At 45.1% G+C, this 17,191-nt stretch overlaps 2 protein-coding genes and 2 non-coding genes across 7 annotated transcripts in view; 3 read left to right on the top strand and 1 right to left on the bottom strand.

Moving 5' to 3' along the window:
• The window catches only part of SLC25A30 (solute carrier family 25 member 30), a 78,198-nt gene extending 70,456 nt beyond the window's left edge, over nucleotides 1-7,742 (bottom strand). For 2 of the 4 annotated variants that reach the window (XM_077974326.1, XM_028837281.2), the window contains exons 1-2: nucleotides 7,637-7,742; nucleotides 4,509-4,626 (exon numbers count right to left, since the gene is read on the bottom strand). The gene's annotated coding sequence lies outside the window, so the exon portion shown is untranslated. Of the gene's footprint in view, nucleotides 1-4,508; nucleotides 4,627-7,558 lie in introns of all 4 variants that reach the window. The other 2 variants (XM_015121015.3, XM_077974325.1) reach the window with 2 other exon arrangements.
• A 53-nt stretch (nucleotides 7,743-7,795) lies between these two features.
• TPT1 (tumor protein, translationally-controlled 1) lies at nucleotides 7,796-11,794 on the top strand. Its single transcript, NM_001266379.1, is given in 6 exon segments — nucleotides 7,796-7,921; nucleotides 8,178-8,251; nucleotides 8,777-8,967; nucleotides 9,357-9,462; nucleotides 10,169-10,285; nucleotides 11,567-11,794. Coding segments are annotated over 6 exon segments (519 nt in total). The 5' UTR covers nucleotides 7,796-7,893; the 3' UTR covers nucleotides 11,570-11,794.
• Nucleotides 11,350-11,477, top strand: LOC114673615 (small nucleolar RNA SNORA31). Its single transcript, XR_003724392.1, has one exon. It is a non-coding gene; the product is annotated as a small nucleolar RNA SNORA31 (small nucleolar RNA).
• A 710-nt stretch (nucleotides 11,795-12,504) lies between the features above and the next one.
• On the top strand, nucleotides 12,505-12,641 carry LOC114673616 (small nucleolar RNA SNORA31). The gene has a single exon (XR_013408066.1). It is a non-coding gene; the product is annotated as a small nucleolar RNA SNORA31 (small nucleolar RNA).
• The last annotated feature ends 4,550 nt before the right edge of the window (nucleotides 12,642-17,191 follow it).

Raw genomic sequence — 17,191 nt, 5'->3', positions numbered from 1 at the left:
GAATAGGCCGGGTGCGGTGGCTCACATATGTAATCCCAGGACTTTGGGAGGCCGAGGCAGGCGGATCACCTGAGATCAGGAGGTCGAGATCAGCCTGATCAACAAAAATTAGCTGGGCATGATGGCACATGCCTGTTTACTCGCAGCTAGTCAGGAAGCTGAGACAGGAGAATCACTTGAACCCGAGAGGCAGAGGTTGCAGTGAGCGGAGACCATGCCATTGCATTCCAACCTGGGCAACAAGAGTGAAACTCCATCTCAAAAAAATAAATAAATAAAAAATAAATAGGCTGGGTATGGTGGCTCATGCCTGTAATGCCAGCACTTTGGGAGGCCAAGGAGGGTAGATCACCTGAGGTCAAGAGTTTGAGACCAACCTGGTCAACATGGTGAAATCCTGTCTCTACTAAAAAATACAAAAGTTAGCTGGGTGTGGTGGTTTGCACCTGTAATCCCAGCTACTTGGGACGCTGAGGTAGGAGAATCGCTTGAACCCAGGAGGCAAAAGTTGCAGTGAGCCAAGATCATGCCACTGCACTGCAGCCTGGGTGACAGAGCGAGACTGCATCTCAAAAAGAAAAGAAAAAAAAAGAAATAAGCCATAGGAAACCCATTACTAAATTCACTGTAGGGGTTTCGTTGAGACTAAATCATATAATGAGGGCCCATGAGAGAAATGCCTTGTGTGAAGTCTACCTCTGCCAACTGTGCAGGACTTGATGACACATCCTTTGATATCATCCTTACCCCTGGCTTCACCTTACTGTCTTATTTGTATTTTCGGTTTGCACCAATGGCCTCCTTAATGTTTGAGGGAGCTATGCTACACAGAACTCTAAAAGCTGCTAGCAATAATTTTTCAAGCAAGGCAAAGCATAATGAAAAAAAATTAATACGCTTTCCAAATTCTGTTATCTCTAATTCCCACCTCACTATGCTCTTCACTTGAAAACTTATCTTCCTTCTGCGGCATGTTGGCAAGCATTCACCCAACTCCTCTTCACTACTCCCAAATAAGGACTTGCTGATATTTTTAGCAAAACAATTTATAGGTCCATTTTTCAAAAATCAAGCTAGTTCACCCGTGTGTGTGCTCATGCACGCACACACACACACACACACACACACTCACATACTGCTTAAGTGATCAGAAAACCCAGCCACACAATTTATTTATTTATTTATTTATTTATTTATTTATTTATTTATTTTTAAAAGTAGAGGCTGGGTCTTACTACATTGCCCAAGCTGGTCTTGAAACCCTAGGCTCAAGCTATCCTTTTGCCTCAGCCTCCCAAAGTGCTGGGATTACAGGCATGAGCCACGGCACGGGGCCAGCAATGTATGCATGGCCCTCCCTTAGCTTGTTTCAGGTATATATGCTTATTTCTTTAGTGCATTTTCCTTATATATTGTTTATACATGATATAAATACTTCCCCATACTTTATTTGCATTATTATGTTTGGTATCTGTGAGAATAATAATATTTTGGATATTCGAAACATTATTGGGGCAAATATCCAAGCATTAACAATTAATGCTATAGTTCCCCTTTATCACTCACTTTTCCCCAGCTGCCTCCCAGAATTAGCCACTGTTATCAGTTTGATGCATAACCTTCTAGATTCTCATGTTTGCTTTTGTAAATATATACACGTATCTAGAGCAGTCTATTGGTTTTTGTCATGTGTATGTGGGTGTTAAATGAAGGAGTGCTGTACAGGTTGTGCTGTTCTACAACTTGCTTTTTTGATTTAACTATGTCTTAGGCCACTTTTCTTCCTCCCAGGGAAGAGCTCTTTTCTATGTTTTTTTTTTTTTTTTGCAGGGGGGGAGGGTTGTTTGTTTTGTTTTGTTTTTGAGACGGAGTCTCACTCTGTCGCCCAGGAGGGAGTGCAGTGGCATGATCTTGGTTCACTGCAACCTCCACTTCCCAGGTTCAAGGGACTCTTGTGCCTTAGCCTCCCGAGTAGCTGAGATTACAGGTACACGCCACCAGGCTCAGCCAATTTTTTGTATTTTTAGAGACGGGGTTTTGCCATGTTGGCCAGACTGGTCTCGAACTCCTGACCCGAAGTGATTTGCCCACCCTGGCCTCCCAAAGTGCTGGGATTACAGGCATGAGCCACCGCACCTGGCCATAGGCATGGTTTCATGCACTGGGAATACAACTGTGAGCAAAAAACTCTCTTTACCTCCATGGCACTTACATTGTCTAGAGGGCCGACAGCAAACAAAGTAAGTATAAGAAAATAACATGTTGGGGCCAGGCATGGTGGCTCACACCTGTAATGTCAGCACTTTGGGAGGTCCAGGCGGGCGGATCACCTGAGGTCAGGAGTTCGAGACCAACCTGACCAACATGCAGAAACCCTGTCTTTACTAAAAATACAAAATTAGCCGGGTGTGGTGGCGCATGCCTCTAATCCCAGCTACTAGGGAGGCTGAGGCAGGAGAATCACTTGAACCTGGGAGGTGGAAGTTTCAGTGAGCCAAGATTGTGCAACTGCACTCCAGCCCAGGCAACAAGAGCAAAACTCCATCTCAAAAAAAAAAAAAAAAGAAAGAAAAAGAAAAAGAACATGTTGGTTAATGACTAGTCCCATAAAGAAAAATTTGGGATAAAAGAAAAGCCAAGCATGGTGGCGCATGCCTGTAATCTCAGCACTTTTAAAGGCCAAGGTGGGCGGATCACTTGAGGCCAGGAGTTCAAGACCAGCATGGGCAACATGGCGAAACCCTGACTTTACCAAAAATAGAAAAATTAGCCAGGCATGGTGGCATATGTCTGTAGTCCCAGCTACTCGGGAGGCTGAGGAGGGAGGCAGAGGCTGCAACGAGCTGCAATTGCGCCACTTCACAACCTGGGCAACATAATGAGATCCTGTCTCAAAAGGAAAAAAATCAAAAACATAGGGATTTCCAAGAGGCAGGGATTGTAATTTTAAACATGATGGTCCAGGATGGCCTGTGGAGACAGTAGCAGTTTGAGCGAAGTCTATGTCTTTCGTTTCTATAGACAGTAGCTTCTTTTTCAGAGGGAGAGAAAACTGAGGTGTTTTCTTTCTTTCTTTTTTTTTTTTTGAGACACAGTCTTGCTCTGTCGCCCAGGCTGGAGTGCAGTGGCCGGATCTCCGCTCACTGCAAGCTCCGCCTCCCGGGTTCACGCCATTCTCCTGCCTCAGCCTCCCGAGTAGCTGGGACTACAGGCGCCCGCCACTGCACCCAGCTAATTTTTTGTATTTTTAGTAGAGAAGGGGTTTCACCATGTTAGTCAGGATGGTCTCGATTTCCTGGCCTCGTGATCCGCCCACCTCGGCCTCCCAAAGTGCTGGGATTGTATACAGGCGTGAGCCACCATGCCTGGCTGAGGTGTTTTCAACGTTTTTTTTTTTTTTCCCCCATAGAGGTGGGGTCTCGCTATGTTGCCCAGACTGGTCTCAAACTCTGCCTGAAGTGAGCTTCCCACCTTGGCCTGTCCAGGCTGGAGCACAGTGGCATGATCTAGGCTCACTGCAACCTCCGCCTCCCAGGTTCAAGTGATTCTCCTGCCTCAGGCTTCCCAGTAGCTGGGATTACAGGCGCCTGCCATCACGCCCAGCTAATTTTTGTATTTTTAATAGAGACAGGGTCTCACCATGTTGGCCAGGCTGGTCTTAAACTCCTGACTTCGGGTGATCCACCCACCGTGCCTCCCGAAGTGCTAGTATTGCAGGCACGAGCCACTGCACCCGGCCGGCTTTTTTTTTTTTTTAACTAGTCAAGGACAGTAGTGAAAAAGGGAGGAGAGAAAAATAAATTTTCTGCAATCTCTTTTTTTTTTTTTTGGGACAAGAGTCTCGCTCTGTCGCCCAAGCTGGAGTGCAGTGACACAATCTCAACTCACTGCAACCTCCACCTCCCAGGTTCAAGCAATTCTCAGGCCTCAACCACCCGAATAGCTGGGACTACAGGCGCCTACCACAATGCCCGGCTAATTTTATTATTTTTAGTAGAGACGAGGTTTCACCATGTTGGGCAGGCTGATCTCAAACTCCTGACCTCAAGTGATCCGCCCAACTTCACTTCCCAAAGTGCTGGGATCACAGGTATGAGCCAGCTCACCCAGCCTGTTTTCAGCAATTTCTTTCCCGCCACGCAGCCCTCCTGCAGTTGCCTCAACTTACTTCCGAGACCTGACTGTGGAGCAGTTTCCTGCTAATATAGGGTCAGAATGATCACACTTCTCTCAGCCCCTACACAGCATGCCAGATCTCCACTTGGCTGTTTTCTCTTTCTGGCAAAAACTGTCCAAATGAGCTAGAGTCAAATATAAGTATTTGCAAAATATTGGGGCCATTAAAAAAAAATCATTTGCTGAAATTGAACAGTTTATGATGCCAAGTAATATATTCGAAAAGAAAATTTGCCCAAGTCAATGGATTTCAAAACATTTGACTTATATCCACAGGAAGAAATATATGTGGGATCTAGTACATTCATACATAACATAAATCTAAAACATACCTGGGAGTGGTGGCACGTGCCTGCAATCCCAGCTACTCAGGGGGCTGAGGCAGGAGAATCGCTTGAGCCTGAGAGCCAGAAGTTGCAGTGAGCCAAGATGGCACCACTGCACTCCAACCTGGGCAACAAAGCGAGATTCAGTCTCAAAAAATAATAAAATAAAAGTTTCACAAAATAATACTTACCTTTACTGTGATTCACCTTTATATGTGATTTTTCTTTTCCATTCTATCTTATTTCATTTTAAATAAAGTTTTTCACTATTCACTAAATTATTTCTCAACTGTCTGTTTATTCTCGGGGGTTGGGTGTTCAAGACCTTTTCTTTTCAGAACCCCCAATTTTATCAATAAACTTTTTGTTGTTGTTTGTAGTTTGAGACAGAGTCGCTCTGTCCCCCAGGCTGGAGTGCAGTGGTGCGATCTCGGCTCACTGCAAGCTCCGCCTCCCAGGTTCAAGCGATTCTCCTGCCTCAGCCTCCTGAGTAGCTGGGATTACAGGCGCCTGCCACCAGGCTCGGCTAACATTGTATTTTTAGTAGCGACTAGGTTTCACCATGTTGGCCAGGCTGGTCTCGAACTCCTGACCTCAAGTGATCCACCTGCCTCAGCCTCCCAAAGAGCTGGGATTACAGGCGTGAGCCACCGCACCCGGCCAAAGGCAAGATTTTAATCTAGGGTGCCTTGACTCTAACTTCAGTACTTTTTTTCAGCACGACTATATTTTTATAAAACTTGAAGAAATGTTTCGACCTGAATATGAGATTGGACAGGTGAGACTAATCTTTGAGGGTACTGCATGGGTCAATGATAGTATTTCCGAGTAGTTTGGAAATATTAAAACTGAGGAAAATAATTATACTTGCCGGGCGCAGTGGCTCACGCCCCTAATCCCAGCACTTTGGAAGGCCAAGGCGGGCGGATTGCCTGAGCTCAGGAGTTTGAGACCAGCCTGGCCAACATGGTGAAACCCCGTCTCTACTAAAAATACAAAACAATTGCACGGGAGTGATGGCAGGCGCCTGCAATCCTAGCTATTCAGGAGGCTGAGGCAGGAGAATCGCTTGAACCCAGGAGTCAGAGGTGGCAGTGAGCCAAGATCACGCCACTGCACTCCAGCCTGGGCGACAGAGGAAGACTCCGGCTGGGCGGGGCGGGGGGGAGGGGGTAGAAAATAATTATACTGTAATAATCTGGAAAAAAATATGTTCACACAGTATTAATGTGTGATCATCATCTCATACATTCCAGAAATGAGGTTTCAGAGAGCTTTCACTGACCATGTGTCATAAGATATCCATTTATTTTCGGATCCCTTTCATCCCATTTTCAGCTTCCTCCCAGTTGCCCAATGTCCCCTGGAGTTTTCTATCCAAGACCCCCATCTTCTTTTTTTTCCCCTTTCACCCCATTTTTAGCTTCCTCCCAGTTGCCCAATGTCCTCTGGAGTTTTCCATCCAAGATCCCCATCTTTTTTTCTTTTTTCTTTTTCTTTTTTTTTTTTTTTGATACTGGGTTTCACTCTTGTTGCCCAGGCTGGAGTGCAATGGCACGATCTCTGCTCACTGCAACCTCCGCTTCCCCGGTTCAAACGATTCTCCTGCCTCAGCTTCCCGAGTAGCTGGGATTACCGGCGCGTGCCGGGATTACAGGTGTGAGCCACCGCACCCAGTCCCCCCCATCTTCTTAAACGGGTCAATTTCTTGGCTCTTGCATTTTGACTTTTCCATCATTCCAACTGCCATCCTGTGTCCTGCTCTTTCCCAAGGGTTGCATTCTTACTCTGCTGAATGCTATATTATTGGATTTATGAACAATTGTTAATGTATTATAATTGTCTGATACTTTGATTTACCAAAATGAACACTTCTATGAGAGTAAGACTGGATCGAACTTGTTCACAATTAGGATCTTCGTGCATATCCTAGTTCTAAGGGATACAGAGCACAAAATATTTGTGAAATGGAACAAGCTTTCAGACTTCATACTAGCATATATCTTTGCCTTATGCCAAAGATGTGAGGATATGACTAAATATTGAAGTTTTGTTTTGTTATTGAGCCAAGGTCTTGCTCTGTCATCCAGACTGGAGCGCGGTGGTGCAATCATAGCTCAGTGTAACCTCCAACTCCTGGGCTTAAGCGATCCTCCCAGCTCAGCCTCCCTAATAGCTGGGATTACAGGCAGGCACCACCGCACCCAGTTAATTTTTAATTTGCGTGCGTGTGTGTGTGTGTGTGTGTGTGTGTGTGTGTGTGTGTGTAGAGACAGGGTTTCAGTAGTTGCCTCCCAAAGTTCTGGGATTACAGGTATGAGCTACCATGCAGGACCTGTTCTGTTTTAATACTTAGTTATTCGGTGTAAAGTCCTCCAAAGAACAGGTGGGGCAGGTGGGAAACTCCCTTTGTTTGTTTGACCCTCTAGCACCAGGGATAAAATTTCAACTTCATTTTAAAGTGACAACGTACTTTTCCAAGACCAAGTGCGAAACAGTAAAGGGAAGAGCTAGCTCCGTAGCTGTCCGCCACAGAATGCCACAAGCTTTCAATTATGGGACAAAATTGGAACACATGGAAACCCTGTGCAAACTCCCGTGACATCTTCCCTTCTCTCCAAGTCCCTTCCCACAGACCCTGCGCCCTCCACGATTATTCCCCAGGGGCCAAGCTGGACAACTCGGGTCCCACTACCCGGACTCAGCGGTGCCCCCACAAAGGCGTTCGAAAAACGCCGGGGCAGATGTGAAAAGTTGTCAGAGGCCCTCGGGCAGTCCCGAGATCTCCCCCAGGCCAGAGGGCCTGACTCTCCCTAAATGCCATGTTCCCCTACATCGATTCCCAGGTTCCCAGAAAAGGGTGGAATCTAGGTTGGACAAGGCGCAGCGCGAAAGTTAATTCATCTGAGCCCCACCCAGCCCCCAGCACCTCTCCGGGCGGCCCCGTGGGGTAGGGAGGAGCCGGGTCCATTAGACTCCGCTTCCCCCGCTCCGCCCACCCAGGGCTAGGGAGCACCCCAAGAGTTGGCCTCCTCCCACGCTGCGCGCGCACCTACCTGCCCCCACCCCCCACCTGCTGGCGTGCCCAGTGGAACAGAGCCTTGTGTCTCCCCGTCAAGTCCCCGGATGCTCACCTCCCCGACTCGCCCCCGCTGTGGCCCCGCCCCCGCGCGGCTCTTCGTGCCACGTCACCGCCTGCGTCTCTTCCGGAGGCGCAGCGGACGATGACGTAGAGGGACGTGCCCTCTATATGAGGTTGGGGAGCGGCTGAGTCGGCCTTTTCCGCCCGCTCCCCCCTCCCCCCGAGCGCCGCTCCGGCTGCACCGCGCTCGCTCCGAGTTTCGGGCTCCTGCTAAGCTAGCGCCGCCGTCGTCTCCCTTCAGTCGCCGTCATGATTATCTACCGGGACCTCATCAGCCGTGAGTGCTCACTACACTATCCTTACTGCAGCACATGGGGATCTGGGGTGCGGGTGGGGGCGGGGAAGGCGCCGCCGTCGCGGGCCCGGGGAACTCCGGCGGCCTTAGCCGAGCGCGGAGGGATCGGTGCCCGGGGCTCGCGGCCGGCTCTGTTGCGTTCGGGAGAGGCAGAAACCGCGTGCGGCCGCCGGCGCGGGAAATGCGGGAAATGGCGGCGCCGGGCGCTCGGTGACGGGCGGCTCTGTGTATCCGGCAGACGATGAGATGTTCTCCGACATCTACAAGATCCGGGAGATCGCGGACGGGCTGTGCCTGGAGGTGGAGGGGAAGGTGAGTCGGTCGGGCCTGCGCGTGGGGGAGGCCGGGCCGAGCGGGCTCGGGTTTCCGCCGCTCCCCCGCCTGAGGTTGTGCAATCCTCCCCGCCGCCTCCTGGCGGAGGAGACGCTCTTTCCGGGCTTGGGTTTTTCTAGAAAACTGGAGGCGGAGCTGATCCTGGAAATAGGCCCGCCGCCTCGGCGCCCATCCTCCTCCCGGGGTTGTCCAGGACACGATGCCTCCCGCTTAGGAGCCCCGAGCCCTTTCGTGTGCGCCGGGTCCCTACTTATCAGCCAGACGCACCACAGGCCCGCAACTGGAACCAACTTTTTAATGACCCCATTTTTTGTTCCGGCCAACAGACAACTCTTAAGTTGGGCCATTTTGAGAAATCCACGGGTCACAACTTCATTCCCGAAATAGTGCTTTTTTGATTTTCAGCAAGAACGAAGAATACTTCTTATCCGTGAACTATTGGCTTGGAAGGTGCTTTGGATGTGTTTGTGTTTTTTGCAACTATATTGCTTTTTCTTAATGCAGATGGTCAGTAGGACAGAAGGTAACATTGATGACTCGCTCATTGGTGGAAATGCCTCCGCTGAAGGCCCAGAGGGCGAAGGTACCGAAAGCACAGTAATCACTGGTGTCGATATTGTCATGAACCATCACCTGCAGGAAACAAGTTTCACGAAAGAAGCCTACAAGAAGTACATCAAAGATTACATGAAATCGTAAGTGATATTGGCAGTACCTAGCTGATGTCTGGAATCTTACGGGATTTAAAGATGGGCTAACTCTTGAGGTTCTTTCGCAGTGGATGGATATACTTTTGTGAAAGTCTTTGCTTTTTATTAATGAGTTCACTGAAAAGAATGGTTGCTTTTCTATAATGTGAGCATATTGAAGCCTGCAGTCTGGTTCCGTTTAGAATTAGAATAGTACTTTGAAAATGGTCAACAAGAAATGTAAACATTCTTGAAGGATACCTTCTGTGAACTAGTAATGTCTTAACAGCTGGTTGCCTTTTTCAGTGTTGTCTTTTTTTAAGCTTGGGTATTTTTTAAAAATTGATTTTACTGAAAATTCAGTACTTCAACCTGTTAATGAAATGTTGTTTTAGAATCAAAGGCAAACTTGAAGAACAGAGACCAGAAAGAGTAAAACCTTTTATGACAGGGGCTGCAGAACAAATCAAGCACATCCTTGCTAATTTCAAAAACTACCAGGTAAATACCTTAAGTATTTGGATCAAAGGATTGTACAATTTTAACTTCAAGAGCAAAAATTAAGTTGGTTAATCTTCAATTCTATACTAGTATTCAGGGTGTAGAAAGTGGCTTTCCCAGCTCTCAGGTGTTTCCAAATCCTGTCGTCTTGATTGAAAATTTGCTTCCCAGATGACATTTCTCAGTTTTTCTTTTCCTGAATTGCTTAACCACCTAAGTGTTCTTTGTTTTCTGTTTACAATTCTCATGTGTCTCATTGCTACTGGTCCTCCTTCTGATATATCTGAGCTTGTTAATTCTACTTTTGGAAAATATCAGTGGCTTTCCCTTTCCTCTAATTTTCCAACTTCATGCATTCCCTGGCCATAAGATACTTCCAAACTGTATGGTATATTCTATCACTGTCAGCCTTATATTCCCTTACAAGCATGCTCTAGGGTTTGGGATTGTATTTAGGACTGAGAGAGTAAAGGTTTCCAGAAAGCCTGGTGTTCCTGGATTGCTCTGTACATTATTTTTCTATGTAGGTCACTAGTAAGGTGCCTTAACCCAGTGAACAGATGTTTATAATAAGTGGGCATCAGTGCTTTTGGGTACTGGAGTTCTCCTGATTTTTGTGGTGTTCTAAACCTTCCCTTGTACTGTAGGGAATGGCATGTACTTGTATGTAATGGTCTAATTCTAGGTGTTTTGTTTGCTTCCCAAGTTCTTTATTGGTGAAAACATGAATCCAGATGGCATGGTTGCTCTATTGGACTACCGTGAGGATGGTGTGACCCCATATATGATTTTCTTTAAGGATGGTTTAGAAATGGAAAAATGTGTAAGTACAAGGGGGAGTGGGTTAAAATCAGTAATGTAAAAAAAAATGAAGATATTTTAGATGTGATTTCCAATTGTTTTGTGACACAGAATGAGTTTTACAGCATTCTGAAACATGGATTTAGTTTTCTCTTTGGGGATCAAGAGAATTGTGTTTCATATGTAAAAGATTCTTAGGGTATAAAAAGGCTTAGGACCTTGTTTGTGGAAAACGTTGAGTGCAGATGGAGCATAATAAAGTACAGTTTAGGCTGGGTGTGGTGGCTCACACCTGTAATTTCAGCACTTTGGGAGGCAAAGGTGGGTGGATCACCTGAGGTTAGGAGTTCGAGACAAGCCTGGCCAATATGGCAAAACCCTGTCTCTGCTAAAAATACAAAAATTAGCCAGGCATGGCGTTGGGCACTTGTAATGCCAGCTATTCTAGGGGCTGAGGCAGGAAAATCACTTAAACCTGGGACGGGGGTTGCAGTGAGCCGAGATCCCACCACTGCACTCTAGCCTGGGCGACAGTGAGGCGCTGTCTCAAAAAAATAAAGTACAGTTTGAATGCTGAAGGAGATCACAGAACACCATTGATCTTCCTCTAGATATGGCCTCGCTTTCACTTCATAATCATGTTTTGTTGTATACATATGGATCAGTATCAGTGTTTTTCACTTTGGTTTGCTGATAATTGGCAGCTGATCATTGAAAGCTTAGTGCAGTACTAGCTTTTAAGTAAATAGAGCTGACTGCTGAACTGGTATGCAAATTGCTTTACTAATATATATAACTCAGTGTCTCCTATGGAAGGAACTGCTGGAAGCTGTATAGAAACAAAGGCATTCTTTATCCTAGCTTTCATAGGCTTCTGTATAAATTAGGAAGAAGATAAACATAAGGCTATACTGAACAAGCAAGATCGAGAGTCAACAATAGACAGATTACTTAGAACAGTGTAAGATGACTTACCAAAGGGGTTATTCAGAGAGTATCTGAGGTTTTTGTTGGTAGAGCAGGGTGTGGGTGGTACATGCCACAGCCTTCTGGAAAATGAACTACCGCTGATTTGGTAAGGGTATTCTGCATCCACTGATAGACCTTGAACAATTTACTGTTGTTCTTTTGGTTTGCACTAGGATGCAAAAGAAAAATCCCTGCGCTTTCTGTCTGTCTTTGTGGCGGCCCAGATTGAATTGGGGAATACATCTATAGCCTAGAAATATAGGCTATGTTAATGGTAATGTAATTTTTGCAATGTAACGTTTGAAAAACATTAATATAGTTTTTGTTTTTACAGTAACAAATTTGGCAATTACTTTGGATCTATCACCTGTCATCATAACTGGCTTCTGCTTGTCATCCACACAACACCAGGACTTAAAAGACAAATGGGACTGATGTCATCTTGAGCTCTTCATTTATTTTGACCGTGATTTATTTGGAGTGGAGGCATTGTTTTTAAGAAAAACATGTCATGTAGGTTGTCTAAAAATAAAATGCATTTAAACTCAAATATTTGAGAGAATGCCTTTTAGTTTAATGCATAGTTAAATTCATCCTGTAGTGTTCCTGGAGGAGCTAGAGCCTGGTTGTAGGCTACTACTCATCAATTAACTTCTACAGTGGAGACTACTACTGGGACTGGAATATAAAAAAGAATCAAAGGTTTTGATTGTGAGTTGCAATAAAGGGAAAGACCATGCTCATAGCAGTGCCAACATCTGAAGTGTGGAGCCTTACCCATTTCATCACCTACAACGGAAGTAGTTAACTGGAAGAGATTACCAAGAAAATAAAAAGAGACTCATTCAGTGGAAGCAACTTTGTCTCAGCTTATTTAACATAGAGCCAAATCTGTTGGGATGAATGTTAAACTCCCTGGTAACTACAGCACAGGGACTGGCAAACTAGCCTGTCTGACCACCTGTTTTGTACACTTTAAGGTGGTTGGTTGCCTTTTTAAATGGTTGAGGGGAAAAGAATACTTTGTGGGATATGGAATTTAAGTTCGTGTCCAGTTTTACTGAAACGTGGCTATGCTCATTCGTTTGTGGATTGACCGTGGCTGTTGTCGCTGCATGAGCAGAGTTGTGTCTAAGACTAGAGCCTGTGAGTTTGCCAGCCCCTGATTTAAGAGATGAAGGTACACAGAATGTGGGCTGGCTGGTGGGCAGAGGGGTAAAAATGTTCTCTATATTGTATCTGAAAAGACTGGGTGTGTGAATGAATAAGAAAATGCATCTATTTGACAGACCTGGAGCAGTTCTACTACCTGCTGCTAAGGTTTCCACTACAGATGCAAGAAAAACATGTCCTTGCGCTTTCCGTCTGTCTAATTTGTGGCAGCTGAGATTGAATAGAGGAATACAGGGGAAAAAACGGGAAGAGAATTTTTGAGGAGGGTCGGTCACCCAGGCCTGGAGTGCAGTGGCACAAGCAGCTCACTGCATTCTCTGCCTCCTGGACTCAAGCCGTCTTCCCACCTCATGCTCACTAGTTGCTGGAACTACAGGCATGCACCCCTATGCCCAGCTAACTTTTGTAGAGACCAAGTATCACTTAATTGCCCAGGGTGGTCTCAACTCCTGAGCTCGAGATCTGCCCACCTCAGCCTCCCAAAGTACAGGCCCAGCCTGGAAGGGAAATTTTCAAAACGTGAGTTTTGGGAAATAGTTCCTACCAGCCTTACCTGGTTGATGACACTTGTGAAAGAAAAGTTAAAAGCAAGCCAGTGACTCTGGTCTGTTTGAACATGTGAATGCAGTGGTTTGAGCAATCTGGAGTTTGCCCTAGTGTCAAAATTCCAGACTCTGTCCGTAGTGTCCAAAACCTGAGGCAGATATTAATCATGTTAACCCCCACCCCCGTGATTGGAAACAAACCTAAATAAGTATTGGAAACTTAAAACTTCATAGCAATTTTAAGCATTCTGATAGTTTTTTTTTGCAGGGATGGGGACATGCCATGTGACCCAGGCTGGTCTGAAAACTGGCCTCAAATGATCCTGCTTTGGCCTTCCAAAGTGTTGGGATTACAGGTGTGAGGCATTGCACCTGGCTTAGCATTCTGATTTGACATTGTAATGAAAAGTGTTGTCTCATCTGCAGAGCCTTTTGTCCTCTGAAACTATAGCAGGAAGGGAGTTTTCAGGCAGTGGTCAAAGCTGGGATAGTGGAGAGGACCTTGAGGTGAGAGATGGAAGCTAATTGGTGAACTAGCCTTGGAAGCTTGAAACAGCAGACAAGTAGCAATTCAGAGGCTTTGTGGGCTCCACCGCCCCGACTTGTTTTGAAAATGTTCAGTTCTGCAAGAAGAGCCCCTGTTTCCCAAGTTGTCTTTTGCTCTTAGCTGTTTTCCCAACATCCAGATCCAATCAAGGTTGGGACATAGCATTTTATTATGTCTATTTAAGCCAGAAGTGATCAACCCTGGCAGTTTACCTCATAATAAACCTTTGAAGATTCCAGATAGAATCTTCTCAGGCCTTGAAGGCTGCCTCGTTTTATGTCTTTTTCTGGTTATTCCTAGGGTCAAGATGTTTTGGGCAAGAATAAGGACGTGCACATCAGAAAGCTCGTAACATTTTGTCTTTGAAGCAAGTTTAATACAGGCATGCTTTAGTAGCCTGTGGGCCCTCTGGTTTGTTAAAGTTCTCCAGAGTGGAGCCAGAGGTGTTAGAGGACTTTTCTAGGAAGATCCTTGTAATGTGACATTTGAAAACAAACGAAGGTGTGGAAGTAGGCCATGTGGATATCACGACAAACCATTCCAGGCCAAGACAACAGCAATTGGTCTGGAGTGTGATGTGTTCTGGGAAGAATGTGGCTGCTTTGCTAACCCAAGAAGACGGGAAGGGTTGTAAAGCAGCGTGAGTGCATAAGAAAGGAAGACCAGACCTCAAAACCACAGGCGCTCTGAGCAGAAGAGTTACATGATCTATCTCAAAATTTTCAAAGGATCACTTGGGCTGCCAGGTAGCAGGGTAAAAGCATAGAATAGTTTTTAAGTTTAAATTATTATTATTTAATAATAATGTGTTTTTAAGGCAAAGATGATAATGGTTTAGTCTAGGGTAGTAGACTGAGGTGGTAGGAAATGGAAGATAGAGACAACAGGATATGCTAATGGGTGAAAGGATGGATTTCATGTTGATATCAAGTATTTTGGTCTGAGCATTTGGAAGAAAGGAGTTGGCACTGAGATGGGAAATTGAGTTTTGTTTGTTTTGGATGTGTTAAGTTTGAGATGCTGATTCTTCAGAGAAGTCAAAGCTGGAGAACTATATAGAGAGTGGGAAGATATCAATAGACATTAACAGTCATGATACTGGATAACGTCATTTGGAGAGTGAGGATAGACTTTGCATTCCAACATGAGATTGGTTGACACAAAGAGAAACCAACAAAAGTAATTAAGAGGTGCTCCCACTGCACTTGTACTCAGAAGGCTGAGGTGGTAGGATTGTTTGAGGCCAGCCTGGACATCACAGGGAGACCCCATCTCAAATTTAGCCAGGCACCGTGGCTTATGCCTGTAACCCCAGGACTTGAGGTCAGGAGTTTGAGACCAGCCTGGGCAACATAGCAAGACCTAAAAAAATTAATTGGGCATCTGTAGTCCCAGGTACTCAGGGGGCTGAGCCCGAGAGGTTGAGGCTGCAGTGAGCTGTGATCATACACTACACTCCAGTCTGGGCGACAGCGAGACGCTATCTCAAAAATAAAAGTTTAAAAGTTTTTTAAGAAAAGAAGGAACTGCCCCTGAGGTAAAAACCAAGGGAGGGTCTCCCAGAGGTCAGGTGGAAAAAGTTTTAGGAAGGAGGAAGCAGTCAACAGGGTTACCTGTTGCAAAGTACTTAAGTAATATGAGGACTGATGGTGGTAAACTTGACTATCGTTGGACTTCACTAGTGGGGAAAAAAGCCTAATTAAAATGCACTCGAGACTAACAGTCGCGGGCATGAAATATAATACAGGTAAATGGTTTTTTATTATGTGTGCATCTGCTTCAGTGATAGGAGTGAATTACTCATTTGGATCATTAGGAGTTTCAAAATCTAGTTAAGTCACTAGATTTGTGTTGATGTAAATTCATTCTGAACTGCAGCGACTGTCAGTAACTTACTGCAAACTAAACTGGTGATGATAATTATGGTAAAATTGCAAGACGAGCAATAAATCTCAACCAACTTGAGAAAACACTGATAAAACATCCTTAAGGATATATGTGTGTGCACACAGGTGGACTGGAGTGACTGGCTGCCAGCAGAATACTCAGTAAAATGGAACTAAAACTAGGAGAATTTACTAATTTATAACTGGTAGGTCACTACTACACTAAAGAAACACATGCCAATTCCAGCTTTGTGGTAATTGGCATGTGTTTCTAGAGACTATAAGAAATGTGAGTGCAACTTGAGGTTTCTGGAAACATTTAATATTTCATTATTCCAAAGGAAAAGGCCTTGATTAAAGTGTTTTTAACATAAAGCAAGTAAAGAAAAAGGTGCCATAGCTAGGCACAGTGGCTTATGCCTGTAATCCCAACTACTTGGGAGGCTGAGGAGGGAGAATCACTTGAGCCTAGGAGTTTGAGCTTGGGGTGAGTTAATGGCTGTAACACTGCACTCCAGCCTGGGCGACAGAGGGAGGCCTTGTCTCTTGCAAGAGAGAAAGATGCCACATACCTTCCATTAAATAGAAGTTGGCTGCTATGCTAGCCATCTCAATTGGCTACACTCTAAACGTGGAGCTTGCAGATAAGTTAAAAATCATAATAGTGCTGATAGTTTCTATTTATCCCACTGAAATCCTCCAAGTCTATCCCTTAGTCAATGCAGCAATGATAAATCAGGCCCCTGTGCATGTCAGCAGTTCAAAACAGATTTTACTACTGTAGGGGCAGATTTTTAACTACCAGAATATTCCAGTTTATTTTTTGAGAGCCTGTAGATTTGTGCAGTTACACATAGTTTCAAATAATTGAGCCTGGAAGTTGGCATTGAAGTTTCCTTCATATGCTGGGCCATGAGAACCTTCGGGAATGGATGTGGTTTTAGCTGGAGTCAATACAATTCAATGAGAGAAACGTCAAATATGAGTTTAGGGGAAGATTCTTTCCAGGATAACTTGTGCAATGATGTTTCCCTCAATTACTTTCTCCTCCATTCATTTATATATGCATTCCACTCTTAGACTCTGAGTTCAGAGGTAGAACAAGGAGCACAAATTGGGGAGAACACTACGGTGCTGTTTTGTGTGTGAGTCACAATCTACAGACAAAGAAAAATTGAGACATCAAGGGACTCACTGCAGGGGCCCTCTGGGACACAAGCCACAATTATTACCTAAGAGTTATAATACAGTGTTTTTAATAATGGGACAGGAGAGCTACTAGCTACCATTCAGTCCTGAGTTTCTGGGTTTCTTTTTTTCTTTTTTTTGGAAAGTCAGGGTCTTGCTATGTTGCTGGAACTAATCTCAAACTCCTAGCCTCAAGTAATCCTCCTGCCTTTGCCTGCCAAAGTGCTGGGATTACAGGCATGAGCCACCACACCTAGTTACTAGAAATCTAGTTGTTGGCCAGATGTGGTGGCTCACACCTGTAATCCCAGCACTTTGGGAGGCTGAGGCGGTCAGACCACTTGAGCTGAGGAGTTTGAGACCAGCCTGGACGACATGGTGAAAGCCCATCTCTATAAAAAATAGGAAAAAAAAAATCTACTTGTATAGTTGTTGATTTTCTCCACGTGTAAAGAAAGCAGATAAGTCCTAGTTTATTATCGAATGCGGCTTGGACATGACCTCCTCTAGAGGACAGGGTTATCAAATTATTCTGCCGTTCCCCAAGCAGTTGGTAGAAAGGTGGTATTTTCTGGACATCTATTCAAAACAGAGCTATACATGTAATTTCCTTTTCCTTG

Source organism: Macaca mulatta, chromosome 17 (genome assembly GCF_049350105.2).
Source record: "Macaca mulatta isolate MMU2019108-1 chromosome 17, T2T-MMU8v2.0, whole genome shotgun sequence".
Taxonomy (NCBI): Eukaryota; Metazoa; Chordata; class Mammalia; order Primates; family Cercopithecidae; genus Macaca; species Macaca mulatta.
Note: the sequence above shows the minus strand (reverse complement) of the source record. Positions and strands in the feature narration are given on the sequence as shown.